Source organism: Eptatretus burgeri, chromosome 12 (genome assembly GCF_056783735.1).
Source record: "Eptatretus burgeri isolate ZD-2024b chromosome 12, Ebu_testis_v1, whole genome shotgun sequence".
Classification (NCBI taxonomy): Eukaryota; Metazoa; Chordata; class Myxini; order Myxiniformes; family Myxinidae; genus Eptatretus; species Eptatretus burgeri.
Genome location: NC_140972.1, coordinates 14264972 through 14284916, shown reverse-complemented (window position 1 = coordinate 14284916; position 19945 = coordinate 14264972). Strand labels below are relative to the sequence as shown.

The window sequence follows — 19945 nt, the reverse complement described above, 5'->3', positions numbered from 1 at the left end:
ACGTTAACATTGAGGAACCAAATATCATTTAATTCTCAGTTTGTTTTCCAATTATCCATTGAAACTTTTTGTTGTCATTGCCACAAAGGTAGTCTGCAAATTAACAAGGAAACACAGCAGATAGAGACTGTATTTCTAAGTTCTGACATGTGATATAATGTAGCTAAAAGTAGCCCCCTATTGGTGGAAGAGTGAGACGTCAGCATCGAGTTTTGTGCAATTTGGGGATTGTCCCTAAAAAGTGGAATGGTCTATTTGGCTGTTGTACGAGCCATAACAAGTGGTGTTGGAAAGAGGACCATGCAGGTATTTTACCTTTGCATGATTTTCAGCTCAGAATTGAACTTTAAATACCTGCTGGAAATTAACGTACCACCACCCCTCTCCCCCCCCACCCCCCACCACTCACACACCCCCACCCCTCCTCCAGTTTCACAATATCAATATATTCAAAAGCCCGTTTTCAACTAAATTTAAAATAGGCACTTGCTTTAAGCGGAGGGAGGAGGATAATGACTTTTGTTACATTTGAATTTTTTTTTAAATCAAAAAAAGCAAAAAAAAAAAAAATAAGACATGAGGGAACAAAACAAGTAAAAGCCAAAAGACCCAAACTGTTCCTCTTTAGTTTTAGTCATTCAATCCATTCCATCTTTCATAAATTAAAAACATGTCAGATTTCCTAAGGCAGCTTCAACTTTTAAGTAACAAAACAAGTCTGAGTCACATATGGCTCCAAGCACCTGCTGAGCAAACAATGATGCAAAATATATAATATTCAAATGAAAAAAAACCAAAACAAATAAAAATAAATTAAATTTAAAAAAGTCTCAACCCCAAGAAAATAATAACTTACCAAGTTCGATGTCATTTAACCAGTTCAAGATGTCTACATCGAGCTTCCTGTCGAGTTGGACCACTTCGCAGGAAATTCTACATCAGGCAAGTTATGGTGTGAAGCCAAATAATATGGGAGGGAAGTGAGGACATGGTGGGGTAGGCAGGGAAGGAGGGTGGGGCAAGGGGGACATATTCGCTACATAATCGACGCAATGGTTGAAAAATAAATAAAGGGAGTGACAACTTCCCTTATATGCACACGATCATTTTGCGTTACTTCAATGTTGAATTAAATTTTGATTCAGGTTTAAAAAATAATAATAATAATAATATTAATAAAATAAAAAGCAGCTTTTATCCTCCACAAACACAATCCAAAGATCAGAATGTACCAAGTGAAATGTAACCATGAGGAATAAACACGTTTAGAAAAAAAAAAAAAGGAGAAGGGTCGGCAGTGGTGAGGTGGTGTTTATGAAACAAGGAAACAAGGCTGGAGAATTTTTCCCCTTTTACTTTCACAGCAGGCATTTTACAAAACCATTGGCAGTATAGCAAAGCTACAAAAGGAGACATGCCAAGAATGAGAAAAAAAATCCTTTGGAAGAAGTCCTTTCTTTCAAGCATCTCGGTCTCACTATCTGCCATGACCTTTCCTGGGAAAGCCACATTTGGCGTCTTAAATCAAATAAATAAATAAACTACCTTTCTCCTTGCACACTAATAAGTCTCAATTCTTCTTCTTCTTCTTCTTCTTCTTCTTCTTCATCCTCCTCTTCTTCTTCCTCCTGCCGGCCCACCATCTTTATTCTACTGAGCTGACCCGCTCATGCCATAACCTTCACAATTTCTTCCGATCGACAACCTTTCACTCGCGAATCTTACCTGTTCTTTAAAAATACATCAAAAAATAATAATCTTCCTTGTATTCTTTCGATCTCTACACCTCCTGTAACCACGAGTCTCTCTCTACTCTTCCTGGTACTTTTCATCGACCCAGCAGCTTCACACTGCATTTATTGTCCAAATTCACCACACACTTCCACGATTTTAGTTCAACCTTCCCTTTTCCAAATGTTACGCATCCTTATTTAAAATAAATAATTTCACTTTTGACGACACACCTCCCAGAGCCAAGTGCTTCTCCCATGACCACGTGATCTGTTTAGACCCCCTGTGTTTATCGATCCAATTTCACCATTCACCTCACAATTTTTTCTCCAACACTTCCATGACCTAAGCTGATGAAAACTCTCTCAAACAATAATAATAAACTAAGTTCGTGACCTTGTGACGAAAATGAAAAATCGAGCTCCGTGGGGCTATGCAGGTGCCATTGGGCTAACCAAATAACGAAACCCCTGTCAGATTCGACAAACACCCGAGGAGAAGATGCAAATTGAAATCGGCTACCCCTAAAAACACATGTTTTTTTGGCGTGGCTCAGCCCATAATGGGCGCACCATGCCTATTCTCAGGAAAACACAGCGAGCTCATGATATAAACCTCCCACCAAAATTTTATAAGGATCGGATCAAAACCCACAGAGCTATGCTCGGGACAGACAGACAGACATACAGACAAGCCGGTAGGCGGACATGGGTAGTCGACTACCCAATAGAACCTGACACGATGGGATAGGCCTGTTCGATGGGGAATGACCTGAGGATTAAGCACAAGAAAATTCATGATTCGAGCTTCAAGGGTTAATGCTGCAGATTGTTTTTTCGTTAAAATACCCCCACATTTAGAGGTTTTTCGGCCGTTGCTGGGCAACAGAGGGGTCCATAGCAACGGTTCTTTCTCACACATAACTAGGACATACCATGAACCTACCATACCAGTTTCATGTATATCTGACCCATAGTCTCTGAGATATAACGAACTTCGTTTTTTTATTGTTTTCGACCAGGGTTCATTCAAAGTCTATATTCTCTGACAGTTTTCATAGGATTCGGTTGGAAATTTTTGACAACATGGCTGAATGTACTGCCCACAGTCGCTCGTGGCCCGATTTTTGAAAAAATAATTTTTCTATGATTTAAAAAAAATTTCAAAGTCCCGTTGCTAGGCAACGGTGGTGTCCATAGCAACGGTTCTCATTTGCACACAACTAGGTAATGGTATGAACCTACCAACCAAGTTTCATCGAAATCGCCATTGTATTAATGGAGCACTGGACCGAAAAGACAGACAGACAGACAGACAAACAAGCCGGTAGGTGGATATGGGTAGTCGCCTACCCAATAGAACCTGACGCGATGGCCCTGTTCAATGGGGAATGACCTGAGGATTAGGCACAAGAAAATTCATGATTCCAGCTTCAAGGGTTAATGCTGCAGATTGTTTTTTCGTGAAAATACCCCCACATTTAGAGGTTTTCGGCCATTGCGAGGCAACAGAGGGGTTCATGGCAACGGTTCTTTCTCACACATAACTAGGACAAACTATGAACCTACCATACCAGTTTCATGTATGTCTGACTCATAGTCTCTGAGATATAACTAACTTCGTTTTTTTATTGTTTTCGACAAGGGTTCATTCAAAGTCTATCTCCTCCGACAGTTTTCATAGGATCCGGCTGGAAATTTTTGACAATATGGCTGAATGTACTGCCCACAGTCGGTCGTGGCCCGATTTTTGATTTTCGAAAAAATAATTTTTTTATGATTTTACAAAAAATTCAAAGCCCCGTTGCTAGGCAACGGTGGTGTCCATAGCAACAGTTCTCATTTGCACACAACTAGGTCATGGTATGAACCTACCAACCAAGTTTCATCGAAATCGCCATTGTATCAACGGAGCACTGGACCGAACAGACAGACAGACAGACAAACGACAGAAAAACTGAAAAGGGTAGAACAAATTTCAAATTTTTTTTTTTTTTTAATGTTTTCCGACTGGATCGACGACCCAACATATCGACGGAAAAACTGATAATAAGGGTAGAACAAATTTCAAAATGTTTTTGAAAATTTCTTATTTTTTCAACTGGATCGACAACCCAACAGACATACAGACAGACAGACAGACAGACAGACAGACAGACAGACAGACAGACAGACAGACAACAATAACGAGTAGAGTGGTCACTTATTTTTTTCGTGATAATATTTTTTCGTGAACCAATAAAAACGATCTCTTATAATGCTTAATCTTCCTCTTTCACACGTGTGGTACTCTTTACTGTATCAGAATGCACTACTCTTCCACTATTGAAACAGACTGCTCTCAATTCGACCTTTTCTTCATACCTTGCCTAAAAAAATCCAACTGTTACAACGTTTTTTCTCTCCATTCTCTGAATTCGCCTTTATTGCATCCCTCAAGAAACGTTTTTAATCACATTTCTGACCTAAAACTTTTTAAAACCCCAGTTTGCAATGAATGTTCGCTTTCCATCAACCATTCTTTTTCTCGAATTTCAGTGCCAACTCAACCCTCTCACTCCTCACTCTCAAAGCAACCATCACACTCTCCTCCCTCCAAACCTCCCTCTCACCTCTCTGAAAAACTCACCCCTCACTTTCTCCCACCATTCACCACACTCACTCATCCTTCTCAAAGTTGACCCCCTCTCATCCACAAAGCTGCCTCCTTTCACTGCCCTCTCACCTCCATCTCTTCAAATGCCTTCTTCCCCCACTCTTGTCCCCCCTCTCTGCCAGCAGCACAGAGTCCTTTCCCCTCCTCATCCAGCCCCCTCGCCTAGCTATTCTGCAATCCCCCAGTCTTTCAACAACCCTCCTTACCTCCCCCCTCGTCCCTTGTCCTACCCTCCCCCTCCCCCCCCAACCCCCTGCACCCAAAGCCTCCTCCCCTACCTCTTCATTAACAGGGTGGATCTCAAATATCCGGGGGCTTCGCGAAAACCTTTCAGATCTTTCCATACAGGTTGCCACTGACAAACCAGACATAATCTGCCTAACAGAAACTTTCGTCCCCCAATACGCGTCTGACTCCCAAGTATCTCTCCCTGGTTACCCCCTCCTCCTGTATGACAGACCTGAGCCTCGTCCAAGTCGAGGAGTTGCTCTCTTCATCAAAGACTCTATTCCTCACTCTCCATGCACTTCCCTCACTCCCCCAGGAATACCTCTGGCTACGGCTTCCCCTCCACTCTCACCTCATGTTTATATGTGTACTGTACCGTCCACCAAACAGTGATGACTCCATCGACACCTCACTATCCGAAAACATGGACAAACTTCTATATTTTCATCCAAACTCTCTCTTCCTCATATGTGGCGACTTCAATTGTCATCACGCCAGTTGGCTAGGTGTGGGTACCTCTCTCACCTGTCATGGCACCTCAGCAAAAGCTTTCTGCGACTCATTGGGACTGACTCAATCGGTCAACTTCCCGACCCGGATCTCAACCAATGGTACTCCATCTCTTCTGGATCTGATTTTGACAAACTTCCCTGACAATATCTGCTGCTCTTCCTTCGCTCCAATCGGTTCTTCTGACCACGTCCTTGTCAAAGTGGACATCTCTCTGGCGATTATCAGAGAACTACCTCACCGCCGTCGAGTCTGGCATTTCACTCAAGCCGACTGGCAGGGTCTCCAAGCAGCCATCAAACTTATAGACTGGTCTCCTATCGCTACTTTCTCCAACATCAACTCATCCTGGGAATTCTTTCAAAGAAACTTTCTCTCCCTCATGCACAGATTTATCCCCTCTCGTCTTCAGTTGTCCTACCCTTCCTCCCGCCCTTGGTTCACTGAAGCTTGTGGCGAGGCAGTTGTCCTGAAACAACTTGCCTTTGCCTCAAGAAAGCAAACCCAACTGAGGTTAATCTCAGTTCCTTCCATAAAGCTCCGAACAAGTGTGTATCTACCCTCAGGAGAGCCAGAAAACAACATCTTTTTCAGCTCGTCTGAACTTTCAAACCTCTCTCCCTCCTCAAAATTCTGGTGGCATCTAATCAAATCTGTTTCTGGTGTATGTTCCCCCTCCATCCCCTCCCTTACCTAAAATGGCCACGCTGCTGATACCGCGCGTGAAAAGGCTGAATGCCTAAACTCGGTGTTTGCGGCGAAATCTTGTGTCCACAACCCATCGCTTTCTCTACCCACCTTACCCAGTTGCACCAAACTGTCCCTGGACTCTGTGTCCTTTTCTCCTGACAAGGTGGAGAGCTTGCTGTCAAACCTCAACTCAGATTCTGCAACCGGTCGAGACGGCATCAGCCCGAGACGGCGTGTCCTCAAAGCCTGCTCTTCTGTTCTTGTTCACCCTCTCTCTATTTTATTCATCCCCTCATTTGCTCAAGGCCATCTGCCATCTTCTTGGAAATCAGCAAACATTACTGCCCTGCACAAAAAAGGTGCAAAAACAGATCCCTGCCACTACAGACCAATCAGCCTACTCCCAATCATCAGCAAGGTTATGGAATCCATCATCGCTTCAGACATTTGATCCTTCCTCATCTCCAATGGCTTGATTTCTGATAATCAATTTGGTTTCAGACCAGGTCACTCTACCCTGGATATGCTGCTTCTGCTCTCCCAACAATGGATGGAGATCCTCAATGCCAGACATAAAATCCGAGCCGTATCCCTGGGCATATCACGTGCTTTTGACACAGTCTGGCACCCTGCCCTGCTCACCAAACTCTCTTCCTATGGTATCCAAGGCCATCTCCACTCATGGCTCGCAGACTTCCTCTCCTGTCGCAGTCAACGTGTGGCCCTAAATGGAGTTCTTTCATCCCCTCTTCCTGTCCAGGCTGGAGTTCCTCAAGGCAGCATTCTGGGCCATGTTCTTTTTCTGGTTTTCATCAATGATCTCTCCGACTCTCTGGAAAATCCTCAATTTATCTCTTTGCTGATGACTCCACGCTCTGCCGTACCATCGGTCATCCCTCAGACCGGTAAGCAACAGCTTCTTCGCTCCCTGCAGATCTGGATAAAATCACAAACTGGTCCAACACATGGAACATGTCTTTCAATCCGGACAAATCTCACACTCTCACTATGTCTCTCCGAAAGGACCATTGAGAACGCCTCCCCCTACCCTATCCACTTTCTCAACAATCCTCTGGAAGAAGTCCTTTCTTTCAAGCTTCTGTGTCTCACTATCTGCCATGACCTTTCCTGGGAAAGCCACATTTCAAACCTCGCCTCCAAAGCCAGTCGCTGACTGGGAATCCTCCATCGTGCAAAGTCCTTCCTCGGCCCTCTTGAGCTCCTGACCACTTACAAAGCTTTTGCCCGCAGCCTGATGGAGTACTGCTCTCCCCTCTTGGCTGGTGCTCCTGCCTCCCCCTTTCTCGGCTTCACTCTGTCGAAACCAGGGCATTTCGGATCATTGGCATCTCCCGCAATGAGGCTGAGTCTTTGGGACTCTCACTCAATCACCGCAGGTTGGTCGGTGGTCTTTCTGTCTTCTACTGTCTCCTCTCCAGCCTCGCTCCCCCAGCTCTCTCTGCGATTTGTACCCACCACATTTCTGCAGGGCTCTCAAGGTCCGCCAACAACCCCCTTCTGGTAAAACTACCAAAATCATGAATCACTGCTCACCTTCACTCTTTCATTCCTCTTTTTTCCCGCCTTTGGAATAAACTCCCTCACTCTGTTCAATCCCATTCCTCCTTACAGGCCTTCAAAACAGCTGTTCACCACCACCTCTTATCACCCCCCATCCAAATCCTCGATCTTTTCTACCCCTTTAATCCACCCAAGCCCATCTCCTTCAAATTCCCAGCTTTCCTTCTGAAAGTCCCTGTAATGTCCATCTTCTATTCCCCATGTTCCCCGCCCCATCCCTCTCCCTTCCACAGATCTCCCAATGTCTCTGTTCCCCACTGTTTTGTCATTCCCACTCTCGCCCCTCTCGTCTCATGCCCCCTTGCTGTGCGTTGTGTGTTAGCTCCCATACGAGCCTCGACAAGGTATACAAAAAAAAGAACAAACAATAATAAGAATAATACTAAATCAAGAGCCAAAATTAATTGCGAGTTGGGAACAAGTCGCCACCAGCAATTGTCTACTCCCTTCCCAATGACTGTGCGAAATGAAGAAAAACACAAGATGTTACGAATGCACCAGGCAATCAATCAGCTCAGTGCTGCAATGTGTTGGAAGAGGAGACATCGGGGGAGAGGAGGTCAAAGAAACCGGCACATCAAATGGCTTGGTTTGCACGAGTTCCTGTATGAACCCCTGGCTCACAATGCAGGGAACCCAGGTTAAAATCCCACATACAACTTGCAACTGTCCATTGTTCTTGATATAATTGATGCGAGGAATACTGATGTCTCGCAATGTTTGTCCTGCATGTGATATATATATATATATATATATATATATATATATATATATATATATATATATATATATATATATATATATATATATATATATATATATATATATATATATATATATATATATATATATATATATATATATATATATATATATATATGTGTGTAAATTCCTCCACACGCCTTCGATTATTGTAAAAATTAAATAATTATAAAAAGGAACTTCACTGCCGTCTATGAACATATGCAGGCCAACCTGCAGCAACACAAGCTGCAACACTGTCATATACCGTTCAATGATCAAGAGGAAGAGTGTGATACAAATTTTCAAATAATAATAGCAAGAGAATCTTCATTAAGTAAATACATAATTGTTTTGTGATCATCAAATGCCATGTAAAAGACTCTTTTAACATAAGTTCGAGATATCGGTTTCGTTGATGACAATAATGTGTTGCAACAAAATTGCAACTGTCAAAATTGGTGGGCAATTGGATTCACAGGTCTTGTTGTTCAACAATGTTTGATCCCACGTTTAGTGCCAGCCTCAATATGTGGAAACTGGTTGCTGTGGCCCAAAACAAGTCCTGGCAATAGAAATCAGTTATTATGTTGTGCTTGGACAAGTCCTATCAGAAATCAGCCAAAGCATCTGCAATTCAAACGGCTCTTTACATGTGCCAAAACATCTGCATCTCCAAAAAAAAAATAAAATAAAAAATCGACCTTAATCAATTAAACTAAGCACTGCGATTCCCAGACTAAAAGTTGCAAAATAATTTCAATTTCCACTCTCACTGAACCCTACTCAATGACACATACATACATACATACATACACACATACATACATACATACATACACGGAGATGTGCGAAAACATACAGACACACACAAAGACAGACACCACACGTCAATAAAGTCCGCTTTCTACACGCCGTAACATTTTTATCGCAACCTGGCCGTCAACCAAATCGCTATCTGCATGCCAGACCTGTCCAAGCACGATGTCGCTCACAGTGTTCTCACCCTGCCTCGTTTCGACCAAACCTGGATTCCATGATAAACGGGAAGAGAAACGGTTGACACAACCAAAAACCACGAAGGTACATTCAATGTTGTGCATTACAATTGTTTAAAAAGAAGTTGTAAAGTTACAATACATAGATAACTGAATCGAACCACCTCACTTGACGAGACTGCAGGGCACAAATCGATGTGGTATAATTGGTGGACCTGTACATGACATTAGTGGTCGCGTCAGTTAGGGGGCCTCTTTGGTTGAATATATATATATATATATATATATATATATATATATATATATATATATAGATGCAAATCAGCTTCTTAATGTTCATTTTTAATTTTATAAACTCCACCCCCCCTCTTTTCCAAACAAAATGGGTAGGAAACAGTAATGGGGGGGGGGGGGACCAAAAAGAACAACATAATGGTGGTAAATGGGAAAGAAGCGTTCACATCAAAATCCCATCACGGTAAATCAAATGTAATCTGGCAAGCCAATGCCTGTTCCTTCCTACCAGTTTCTAAGAAACTGGAGCAGCACAAGCACATGTATGAACCACAAACTGCCCCGTTCATTTTACCTTCAGACTTGTAGCCGAGTCAATACATGAAGGCCATTTTCGAATGCTGGCGTTTCCTCCATAATTAAAGGGAAAATTTGAGAAAACAACAACATTACAGAAGCTTCAATTAGGATTGTTGGAGCAAAACAACGGCATTAAGTAAAAGGGACGGGATTTTAAAAGGTTTCAGGTTTGAGTTTTAATTTAATCTTCGTTTCCACAATATTCGTTTGAAACGAAATAGAAAAAAAAAAAAAAAAAAAGACGTTTTCTAACAATCGCTAGTTATTCAAAGGAAGGCATGTGCGGGTTTCGGTTGCCGATGTGATGCCATAAACATAACCACGAGTCCATGACCGATGACAGAACAAGACGAAGTCCAATTTGTAAGAATCAACTGGCTTCGTTCCTTCCATCCTCGGAGCAGTTGTGGTGGCCTGACATCTCGACAGTGGTCCGAGGCCGAGAGTAGTGTATTCCAACATGCAGACCACTTCCAACAAAACTCCAGTGGTGATACCAAGCACATATCCATCTGACAAGCTACAGGTTTATTCCACCTGCCATGACTGGCAGCGAATACTAAACACCTGGTCTGGTGCTCAATACAGTCAGTTTGATTGCACACCACAAAGTGATCTGACGACTGGCAAACAGCTGAATGGCCAACCGCACAGGAATGATAGAATCGATAAAGCATAGCATATTACAAGGTGATAAGGAGATGGCTTTGCTAACATACAAACTCACAATGGCAGCTCAGTGCCACTTCCTCGGTTAAAGTCGAAACAAACCATTAAACATGAATTGGTGCATGGCCACGTGTGCACGGCAAAGCTACAGCAGCAAACACTTCTCAGGAAGTAATTATAATCTCAGAATGCCGAGATGACTTTGTATAATAATAGATATACATTTTTTAAATCATGTAAAATTTGAATAAAAGTTGCAGGTACGAACTCAAGTAAACAAGTGAAGCATCCTACTTTCCAGGGATCCCGACGGTGCACAGATCCCAGGTATCAAACATGAGCACCGTCATGTCAACACCGGCACAGCATTTCTCAACGTTCAGGACATTCAGTTCACCGACAGCCCTTTCGGCAACACACAGGACAAAAGTTCCACCCACAGAAAATCCATCAATGCGCACAGATCCGCCTACACCCAAAATGGGCCGTGGAAGTCTGCCAAATCCAATGAAAGAATGGAGACGACCAAATAAACATTCCTACCAACGTTAACAACTAGGCTAAGAGTCACGTGCTTTGTTTGTCATCCTTTTTCATAAGGAATGAAGGGCCAGGTACAACGTCATCGCCAAACTAAAGGCCAGGGATAATAAGTTCTATTTTCACAAGACAAAATCATTCAAGAGTAGGTACAATATTTATTAATTTTACCATTATCTAAGGCTCATGTGGAGCTTGTACATATATCACATGCAGGAGAGACGGTAGTGGATGTCAGATGTCGTTTATTGCGAATCACAAGGACATTAGTAGATCATGGAAAATATATATATATATATATATATACATATACATATACATATACATATACATATATATATATATCAGATGGGATTTGAACCTGGGTTCCGAGCATCATCAAGACAAAGCACAATTATTTTACTCGAACTACTAGCGAGCCACAATCCACCTCTTGTGTTTGCTACCATCGCGACAGTATTGACAAAGTGGTGCAGATACATGCTTCCTTGTCATCTCTGAAAGCACTCTCCATGACACCGCGGAGGTGCATATTTTTCAGAAACATCATGTTCCCTTTATTGCGGGAGTAAACGAAGCTTTCTTTCGAGCCAACCCGACGAATCATACATTTCTCAGACATCATTTTCTTCTCAGATGGCTGTGCCAACCAATACAAGAACCTTGAGAACTTTCTGAACATCCGTTGGCGTGAGGACGATTTGAGTTCCAGCAGAATGGGAGTTTCAGCAACATCCCATGACAAAGCAGTCTGTGTTCGAATAACTGGATAATTTCAATTGCCCACTAAAGCCAGTCTCCAGTGACCCGATAATGAGCAAATCCTAAAACCATGGGAGATGTGATTCCCCCCCCCCCACCCAACAATTTATTGCACTGCCAATGTTTTTGCATTGGTATTTGCATGAACATTACAGTTGACTCCCTGACCAATAATCTTGGTAAAGGGGCTGTCACACCTTGACGTTTTAGCCAGCGTATGCCGATGTATGAAAAATTTGCCGAACTAAGCTGGCACACGTCGAATACGTTATGGGTAAGTTTTGTATACGTTAAGAGAACGCTGGCATACGTCGTAGTACGCTAGCATACGTCGTCATACTCCGAGTACATCGAGAAATTTTCAGCATGTTGAAAATTTTTCGACGTATGCCAGCGTATGACTCACACGTTCTGCATAACGCTGGCCATAAGTTGTAGGCACGTTACGCGATCGTTGACACACGTCGACACGCGTTACTTGTAAGTTACTCATAAGTCGAAACACGTCGATGTAATGTTTAGCGTCAGTGTTCCAGACTCCCTCGTTTTTTTTTTTCTTCGGTATGACGGTGATGTTAACTCTTCGATTTCTAGTGCGGTTATGATTTAAATTGTTGAGCGGCAGCCTATTAATTATATTATATTATAACCACACTAGAAATCGAAATGTCAACATCACTGTCCTACCGAAGAAAAAAATAAAAAAATAAAAAAATAAAAACCAGGGAGTCTGGAACACTGACGCTAACCATTACCTCGACGTGTTTCGACTTATGAGTAACGTACAAGTAACGTGTGTCGACGTGTGTCAACGATCGCGTAACGTGCCTACAACTTATGGCCAGCGTTATGCGGAACGTGCGAGTCAAACGCTGGCATACGTCGAAAAATTTCAAGCATGGAAAATTTGTCTAACAGCTCGGCGTACTACGACGTATGCCAGCCATGCTCTTAACGTATACAAACTTACCCATAACGCATTCGCCGTGTGCCAGCGTTTCAGACAAATTTTGCATATGTCAGGCATACGCTGGATAAATCGTCAAGGTGTGACAGGGCCTTTAAGGAGTGTGCATACAGTACAATCAAGAATATTGCTCGTCACATGGATAAGTTGAGACAGAAAAGCTCAGTCGATAAAACCGAAATCAAAAGATGAAGAACAAGTAAAACCAAATATGACTGTGCCCTTTGAAGTCAAAACAAAAGAACATTTACACTTTTGTTATCCGTGTAATTGTCCGATATCGGCCAAATCTATGTCACTTGCCGACGATTTCCATTCCCCATATTCACTTCAAAGAAGCACTAAAGGATATAATTTACTGTCATACTGTCGGACCCCGCTATTCGCAGACCCCACGTATTTGCAGTTGATAAAATGCGACCTGCTTCTGCATCCCTGTGATTCCCGTGTTCACGGTTTTTTTCATGGATGCATTTGAGGGGGGTTTTTTCCCCCGTTTTCACAGTTTTCCACAGGTGTATTTGTGGGGGTTTTTTTTTTCCCCCACGGGCATATTAGCAGATTTTCATGGGATTTTTTGATTTTCCCTTATGAATCATGAACCGCCAGGAACATTTCCCCCTTTTTGCCATTGAAGCAATGCCCCGACATTCGCGGATTCGACATTCGCAGCATTTTCCAGGAACATATCCCCCATGAATAGCGGGGTCCACCAGTACCATGTCATGAACGAATAGATTTCATGAGTGGCTCCAGTTCAAAAGAGTTGAACACTTTATCACAGCAAGACAGGACATCGACAATGCTCACATTACCAAACTGAAGAAACAAGTGTATTACAATTTGAACATTATGGCAACCAAGAACAATCTTTACAGATGTATTTCTCAACATCCTTCAATCAAATTCCTGTCGAAGTTATCAAGGTCAAACCTTGTGCAGCTTTTCTATTTCATTTGTGTTCTTTCCGACGGCTCGAATGCAGTATTTGGTCTTTAGTTTGATTGTATTCATATGAATCCCAGAACATTATGTCCATAAAGTATCAAGTGTTGTACAAAAAAAGATTACGATTGTGAAATTCTGTGGTCTCCGCATTAACAAGGTGAGGTTATTGACCATGGAGACAAATGTGTCAAATGTTTCCTTTCCGGTTTGAAGTGAGTGGAAAGTGCACACTTTGTTCCTCTTCTACTCAAGTACTGCTGATCGGATAACTTGTGCCCGTCTGTTTCTGATCGTTAAACCATTAAAAAAGACAAAAAGAAATGTATTTATCATCACAATACATGCAAGTCCCATCTTACATATTATTTCCGAGTTTGTGGTTTCGTGTCGCGCTATCTTCGACTTTGTTCTGCGCTCGAGTAACGTGATATTCGGCTTACATTATCTCAAAGACCATATGAGGTGCACGGTACAAAAAAAAGTAAATAAAATGGTTCTGAAACAGTGAAATCGTATTCCACTTATTGCATTAAAGTAAAATTACTAACGATACTCTGCATCAGTTCCTTTCTCAAACACACCCACCCCAACATGTCGTGCAGAGCGTGGGTTATGCTAGTATATGTCAATGTACAGACCTTACTCCTTCGTTTCATCTGCAATTTCTCCTCTTGAACTTTGATGCATTTATGTTGTTGTCCTACCATTTTCTCTTCACCCCATTCATTTTATCAAATTATATTTGTCGCCCGTAATAATGCTCTTCTGCGAGCCTCGTTTGTCAACATTCGACATGTCAACATTCTGTGAGCCTTCTTTGTTTGTCAAGTTGACAAAGTTAAGTTTCGAACTTCAGGAGGGACTTTGCCGCCCATACAAGACGAATGCAAGAACGAGAAGGGAACTCGGGAGAGCACATACCTCCGCCAAGCAATGCCTGATCCACGAGAACATATTGGGCCAAATACATTTTTGAAATGTCACGCTACGTATCGTTTTTGACCCGATCTCTCAATGGTGAAGAATCACTTAAAAAATTTTATCGGAATCGGATCTTCACCGAAGTTGAATCAATTCTTCCTTGTCACACACCCGTTTCCACTAAGTTTCATCCGAATCCGTCCACAACTTTTTGAGATATCCTGCACACAGGCAAACAAGCAAGCAAACAGACAAACAAACAGACAGAGTGGGGTGAAAACATAACCTCCGTCACCTTCGGTGGTGGAGGTAATCACATTTGTGTTAAACTCGGTGACGAACTCGATGCCCACAAGTGCCTCTTGGCCTCAGGAGTGTCCAGAATGAAAATAAAACAATGCCCGCCATGACCAAAAGGTGGCCACATGGACTGTTCAACAACCACACAATAAGTTGGGCACTGTTGAGACACCGTGGGCCACGGTGTTCATGAATTTTAAGAAACTACGAGCCATTGCTTTAATGAACGAATGAATCATAATGCTCACTTCTCAGATGCACCCATCATGCAAATTCACATGGCTACAAGCTGTTGTGCTGCAAATGAAAGGTTACAATTATGATGCGACTGCTGTTAAGAAAAATAACAATTTGCTTTTGTTTGGAGAGAATGATGAATGATCCATCAATGAAAACGCAAGAGAAACCAATGTCTGGCACAACGGTGTCAGTCACCATCACCTTTGCGGTCATATCCCCATTATTATAGGGCAGTATGACAAGATGGTTGATTGTCGATAACCAAAGCCCTTGTTATGACAATGCCACAAACATTTACGATAATGGTCCCTTTCCAGAGGTTATGAAGGCCTAAAAGCTCTCAATTTGTTTGAGAAACAAACAGTTTTGAAAAATCCTTCCAACCATTTCTGACAAATGCAACTGTATCAAGTGGAAAACACGCAAGCCAAAATTTTCCATTGTGTGGCTTGAGGCTTATGGAAGAGCCAAAAATGCCACAGCATGACATTGCTGAACATTATTTAAGTGAATGCCACTTGAAGTAGGACTTGCATCGATTTCACCTTGTCAGCTGGCCTATTTGGTCGGCCAAATGAAGCAAATAGCTCATGATGCTCGGATCTCGGATTCAAATCCCAGATACAATGTCCATTTGTCCGTCAAACGCAAGAGCAGGAGTCCCACAATGTCCTCGTCTTTCATGTAAATCAAGTAAAACACTCCTCAATGAGCTCGGATCAGGGCAAAACAAGCAAAAAAAGGGGAAAAGTTGGATATTTGCCTTGAAGGTGAGACATCAAAGAAAATTAAGTGGAGGAAGTCAGAAATGTATCAAAGAGAAAAAAAGAAACAAAGAAAATATGTCACTGGTTGGTTCGTTTTCTCATCCTTACAAAAGTCATGAGAAAAGAGTTTTAAATATCTTCTCCAACTTAAAAATTAAAGAAATTTCAAAGGAATCTCTCACGATGAAGCTGAGTCTATAGGCTAATCATTTCACCATTGCCGACAGGTCGGTGGTCTGTCTTATTCTGCCTACTTTCTGGTGTTGCACCCTCTGCCCTCTCCGTGCTCTGTCCCCTTCAGGTATCTGCAGGACGCACACGGTCCACCAGGAACCTCTTTTATGGAAATGGCCTAAATCTCGGACCACTGCTCACCTACACTCATTCGTTCCTCTTTTTATCCCCCAACCTGTGGAACCAACTTCCACACTCTTCAATCTCATCCTTCCCTCCAGGTATTCAAGACAGCTGCTCACCACCATCTGAAAACATCCCCAATCCAAAAACATATTTTCTACATCCATTAAACCACCCCCGACCCTTCCCAAAATTTTGCTTCTGTATCCATTTTGTCCGCTCCTTGTGTTCTCCCCTACCCCTTATCGTTTCCTCCATCCCTTGTTTGTCCATCTAAATTTTCTCCCTCCACCCTGCTGTTGGTATTTCCCCTCTTCTCCTGCTGTTCCTTTTATTTTGGTAGTCCTGATCCGTTCTGTGTTCGAGCTCTTCCACGAGCCTCGACTGTGTATACAAAAAAAAGCCTTTCGTATTTTCAAACAGCCTGATCTCTGACCATCCATCCGTTGGGATTGTGGCCCAGTCACTGAACTCTGGACATGCTGCTGCTTCCTCAGCAATGGCTAGAGGCCCTGAATCTCAGTCACAAAGTAAGGAACATCTCTTGAACACATCTCAGACTTTCAAGAGTGTCCGCCATTCTCTGTCTGTGGCATTCAAGGCCACCTTCATTCTTAGATTTCTAACTTCGTCCACCCACACAAACATGTTTCAATCAAAGGGACCCTCTCCTCTCCTCTCCCAGTGGAGGCTGGAGTTCCCAAAGGCAGTGTGTTTGGCCCAGTCTTGGTCCTTGTCTATGTAAATGACCTCTCCGATACTCTGTAATATCCGCTCTTCCTTCTTGCAGATTAGTCCGCATCGTGTTGTACAGTGCCCAGCCCACTGCTGGAAAGACCGCAGCTGCATCACTCTCTGCTGATCAGGAATGATTTAAAGCTGGTCTGACAAATGGATGTCCTTGGAAAATCTTACTGTCTCACCTCGTCACTCCAGAAGGATTGTCAAACTAACCCACCTGTCTATTTCCATGGTCAACCAATGGAAGTGCTTTGGTCTCTTAAACTTCAAGGCCTCACCATCAGCCGTGACATCTCCATAGCGAAGTTGGCCTCCAAAGCTAGCTGTCCTCTCTCAATCCAAGTTTTTCCTTGGAAAATCAAAGCTATTGGTGTACAAGGCCTTTGTCCATAGATCAGTGGATTACTGCTCTCTGCTCTGGGCTGGCGCCACAGCAACACATCATTCTGTCTCAGACCGCAGTCTGTGGTATCTAAATCTTTCAATCTCTTGTGACAAGGCCGAAGCACAAGGTCTGTTGCTTTCACACTGCAGACAAGCCGGTGGTTACTCTGTCTTCCACAGTCTCTTCACCGGTATTGCTCCCTCTGATGTCGCAGTCTTCCCACCCTCTCCAGGACGGACCATTATTCCAGTAACCTTCGACCAATTCAATTAAAAATCCAAGCCGACTACACACATCAGCTCCTTTCTTCCTTGTTCTACAATCTATGGAACCACCTCCCAGAGGCCTTCCCCTCCCCACTCTTCCCTCGAGGAATTTAGCCAGGCAGTTCACCACGACCTTGTGTCGTCCCTCATCTGACCATTGATCCTTATTATCCCCATTAACCAAATCTTCTTTCCTTTCTCTGTCTCTCCCCCAATCTATCTCTATGCGTGTATGTCTTCTTCTTCTTTCGGCTGCTCCTGTTGGGGGTAGCCACAGCGGATCATCCGTATGATCCGCATAGTGATTTGGCACATGTTTTACGCCGGATGCCCTTCCTGACGCAACCCTGGTCGCCTCTTACGACACAGGGATATGGTACACCTATTTTAACCGGGGTATACACCGGCCCAGTACACTGGAACTCACTTCGCCGACCTCAGAAGGATGACAGGCTCAGTCAACCCCCTGGTGTTGACCCAATGGGGCTTGAACCCCATTCAGTGACCCAATGGGGCTTGAACTCAGGACCTTTTGGATCCCAAGCCGCTGCCCGAACCACTGCGCCAACACCAGGCTCTCTATGCATGTATGTATATATCGATATATCTATATCTCTATCTCTATCTCTCTCTCTCTCCCTCTCCCCCCCCCTCCTCCAGCTTTCCTTCTTCTTTATTTCTTTATTTCTCTTTCTTTCCTTCCTGCCTTTCCTCCTTCCCACCCTCCCACATTAATGTATTCCCTTTCTGGTTGTGGCCAATTGCTGCCCTACTACCCCACTATCAATTTAACTTTGTCCTTTCATGAGTTTTGCTGTTATAGAGGAAACAAACTCGAATGAGCTAAGATTCTCGTCCTCTTCATGAGGACATCATAAAAACGAATATGACGTCATTGTGATGTATCAGGTTTGCGATAAATGATCTGTGCTAATGCCCGGCTTGATTCCCGCAAACAAAATTCAAACAGCTTGCCTCGTTTAGGAGATAATGGTATAGGCGATTTCCATTAGCGGCGATATTATGACGTCAACTTTTTTTCTCGGAAGAATTTCCAAAATCGGAGATGGTTACTGCCTGCGCGTGGGCTTTCTGCATATACATGGCAAGTTTCACGAAGATCCGATGAAAACTCTGGGTTGTGAAACAAAAAATGTCAAAAAAATAGGAATGACGTCATAAAAATTGATATGACGTCATAGTGATGTATCATATGTGCGGTAATTCATCTCTGCTAATGCCCTGTTCGATTCCCGCAAACAGAATTCAAAAAGCTTGCCTAGTTTTGGAGATAATTTTTTAGGCAATTTCCATTAGCGGAGATATTTTGACGTCATAACTTTTTTTTCCTCGGAGGAATTTTCAAAATCGGAGATGGTTACTGTCTGCACGGGGTATTTTTACATATATTTGCCAAGTTTCAGGAAGTTTCGATGAAAACTGTAGGCTGTGAAACAAAAAAGTCCACAAGAACAACAACGTGAGTAAGACTTAGATATCCTCCACGAGGATCTAAAAAAAATATTGCATGGAGGAATTTCCTTTTTTTCATTTCAGAACTGAAACAAAGTTATTGTAGGTTCGCCATCAGATAGTTTATCAAGTAAAGCATCAAATTGCACACATTTTGATCGCAACAGGTGATTGCTGTAAATTTTTCATCTTGAATCCTTCTCAAGGTTTGTTGTCGAAATGGTTGTAGTAAACTTAGAAACTGGCAAACAAATACTGATATAATACCTGAGGATGTCTCACAGACCTGGGAATGTTATTGTGACACTACATTATCCGGTGTTAAGCAGAGGGTTGGGAACTGTTGTTAACATTTTCAAATAATGCCAGATTGTAAAAATAAAAATAAAAACTTCCCATTTAAAATAGCTATATCCTGCTTTAAACCTCTACTTCTTATAAAGGAGGTTGTCAGTCTGAAATCTCAGCAACTGTTTCACGTAAAAAAATAACCACCTGTCAGAAAACAGGTATCCTGCTATGCTAGTCAACAAATAAAATCAAAAGACTCAGTCACAGCACAGATAGCCTAACATTTTGACCTTTACGGAATTCCTCTCTCCGTCTCGATGGTGTTCTTCAGTATGAAAGCAGATTCAGTGATACCCAAGGAACCCCACAGCAAGGCCTGCACTGGGTGGAGTTTTTTGCCTTTGCCATCTCAGAGGTTGTCATGGCAGGAATTCTAATTTGGCCAGTCATTCCATTGTGGGACTACACAAATGGCAAATACCTTTCAGCTGAACAATCAACCCTGTTGTTTTTTTTCCCCACTTCAGTGTTTATGACAATTTACTGAACAACCTTCATTAATATGATAAAGTCACTTATCTGCAGTTACT

At 42.7% G+C, this 19945-nt stretch overlaps 1 protein-coding gene across 8 annotated transcripts in view; it reads right to left on the bottom strand.

Moving 5' to 3' along the window:
• LOC147015137 (uncharacterized) overlaps positions 1–19945 on the bottom strand; it is a 281672-nt gene that overhangs the window by 175580 nt on the left and 86147 nt on the right. The window contains exon 1 of one of the 8 annotated variants that reach the window (XM_085849629.1): positions 10692–10829. The exons of 5 other annotated variants lie outside the window; for them this stretch is intronic. Coding sequence is in view for 1 of the 3 variants with exons in the window: in XM_085849623.1 (XP_085705749.1) it covers positions 857–871 (15 nt within the window). In the remaining 2 variants the exon portion in view is untranslated. Of the gene's footprint in view, positions 1–856; positions 887–10691; positions 10830–19945 lie in introns of those variants that run through there. 2 more of the 8 variants (XM_085849632.1, XM_085849623.1) reach the window with 2 other exon arrangements.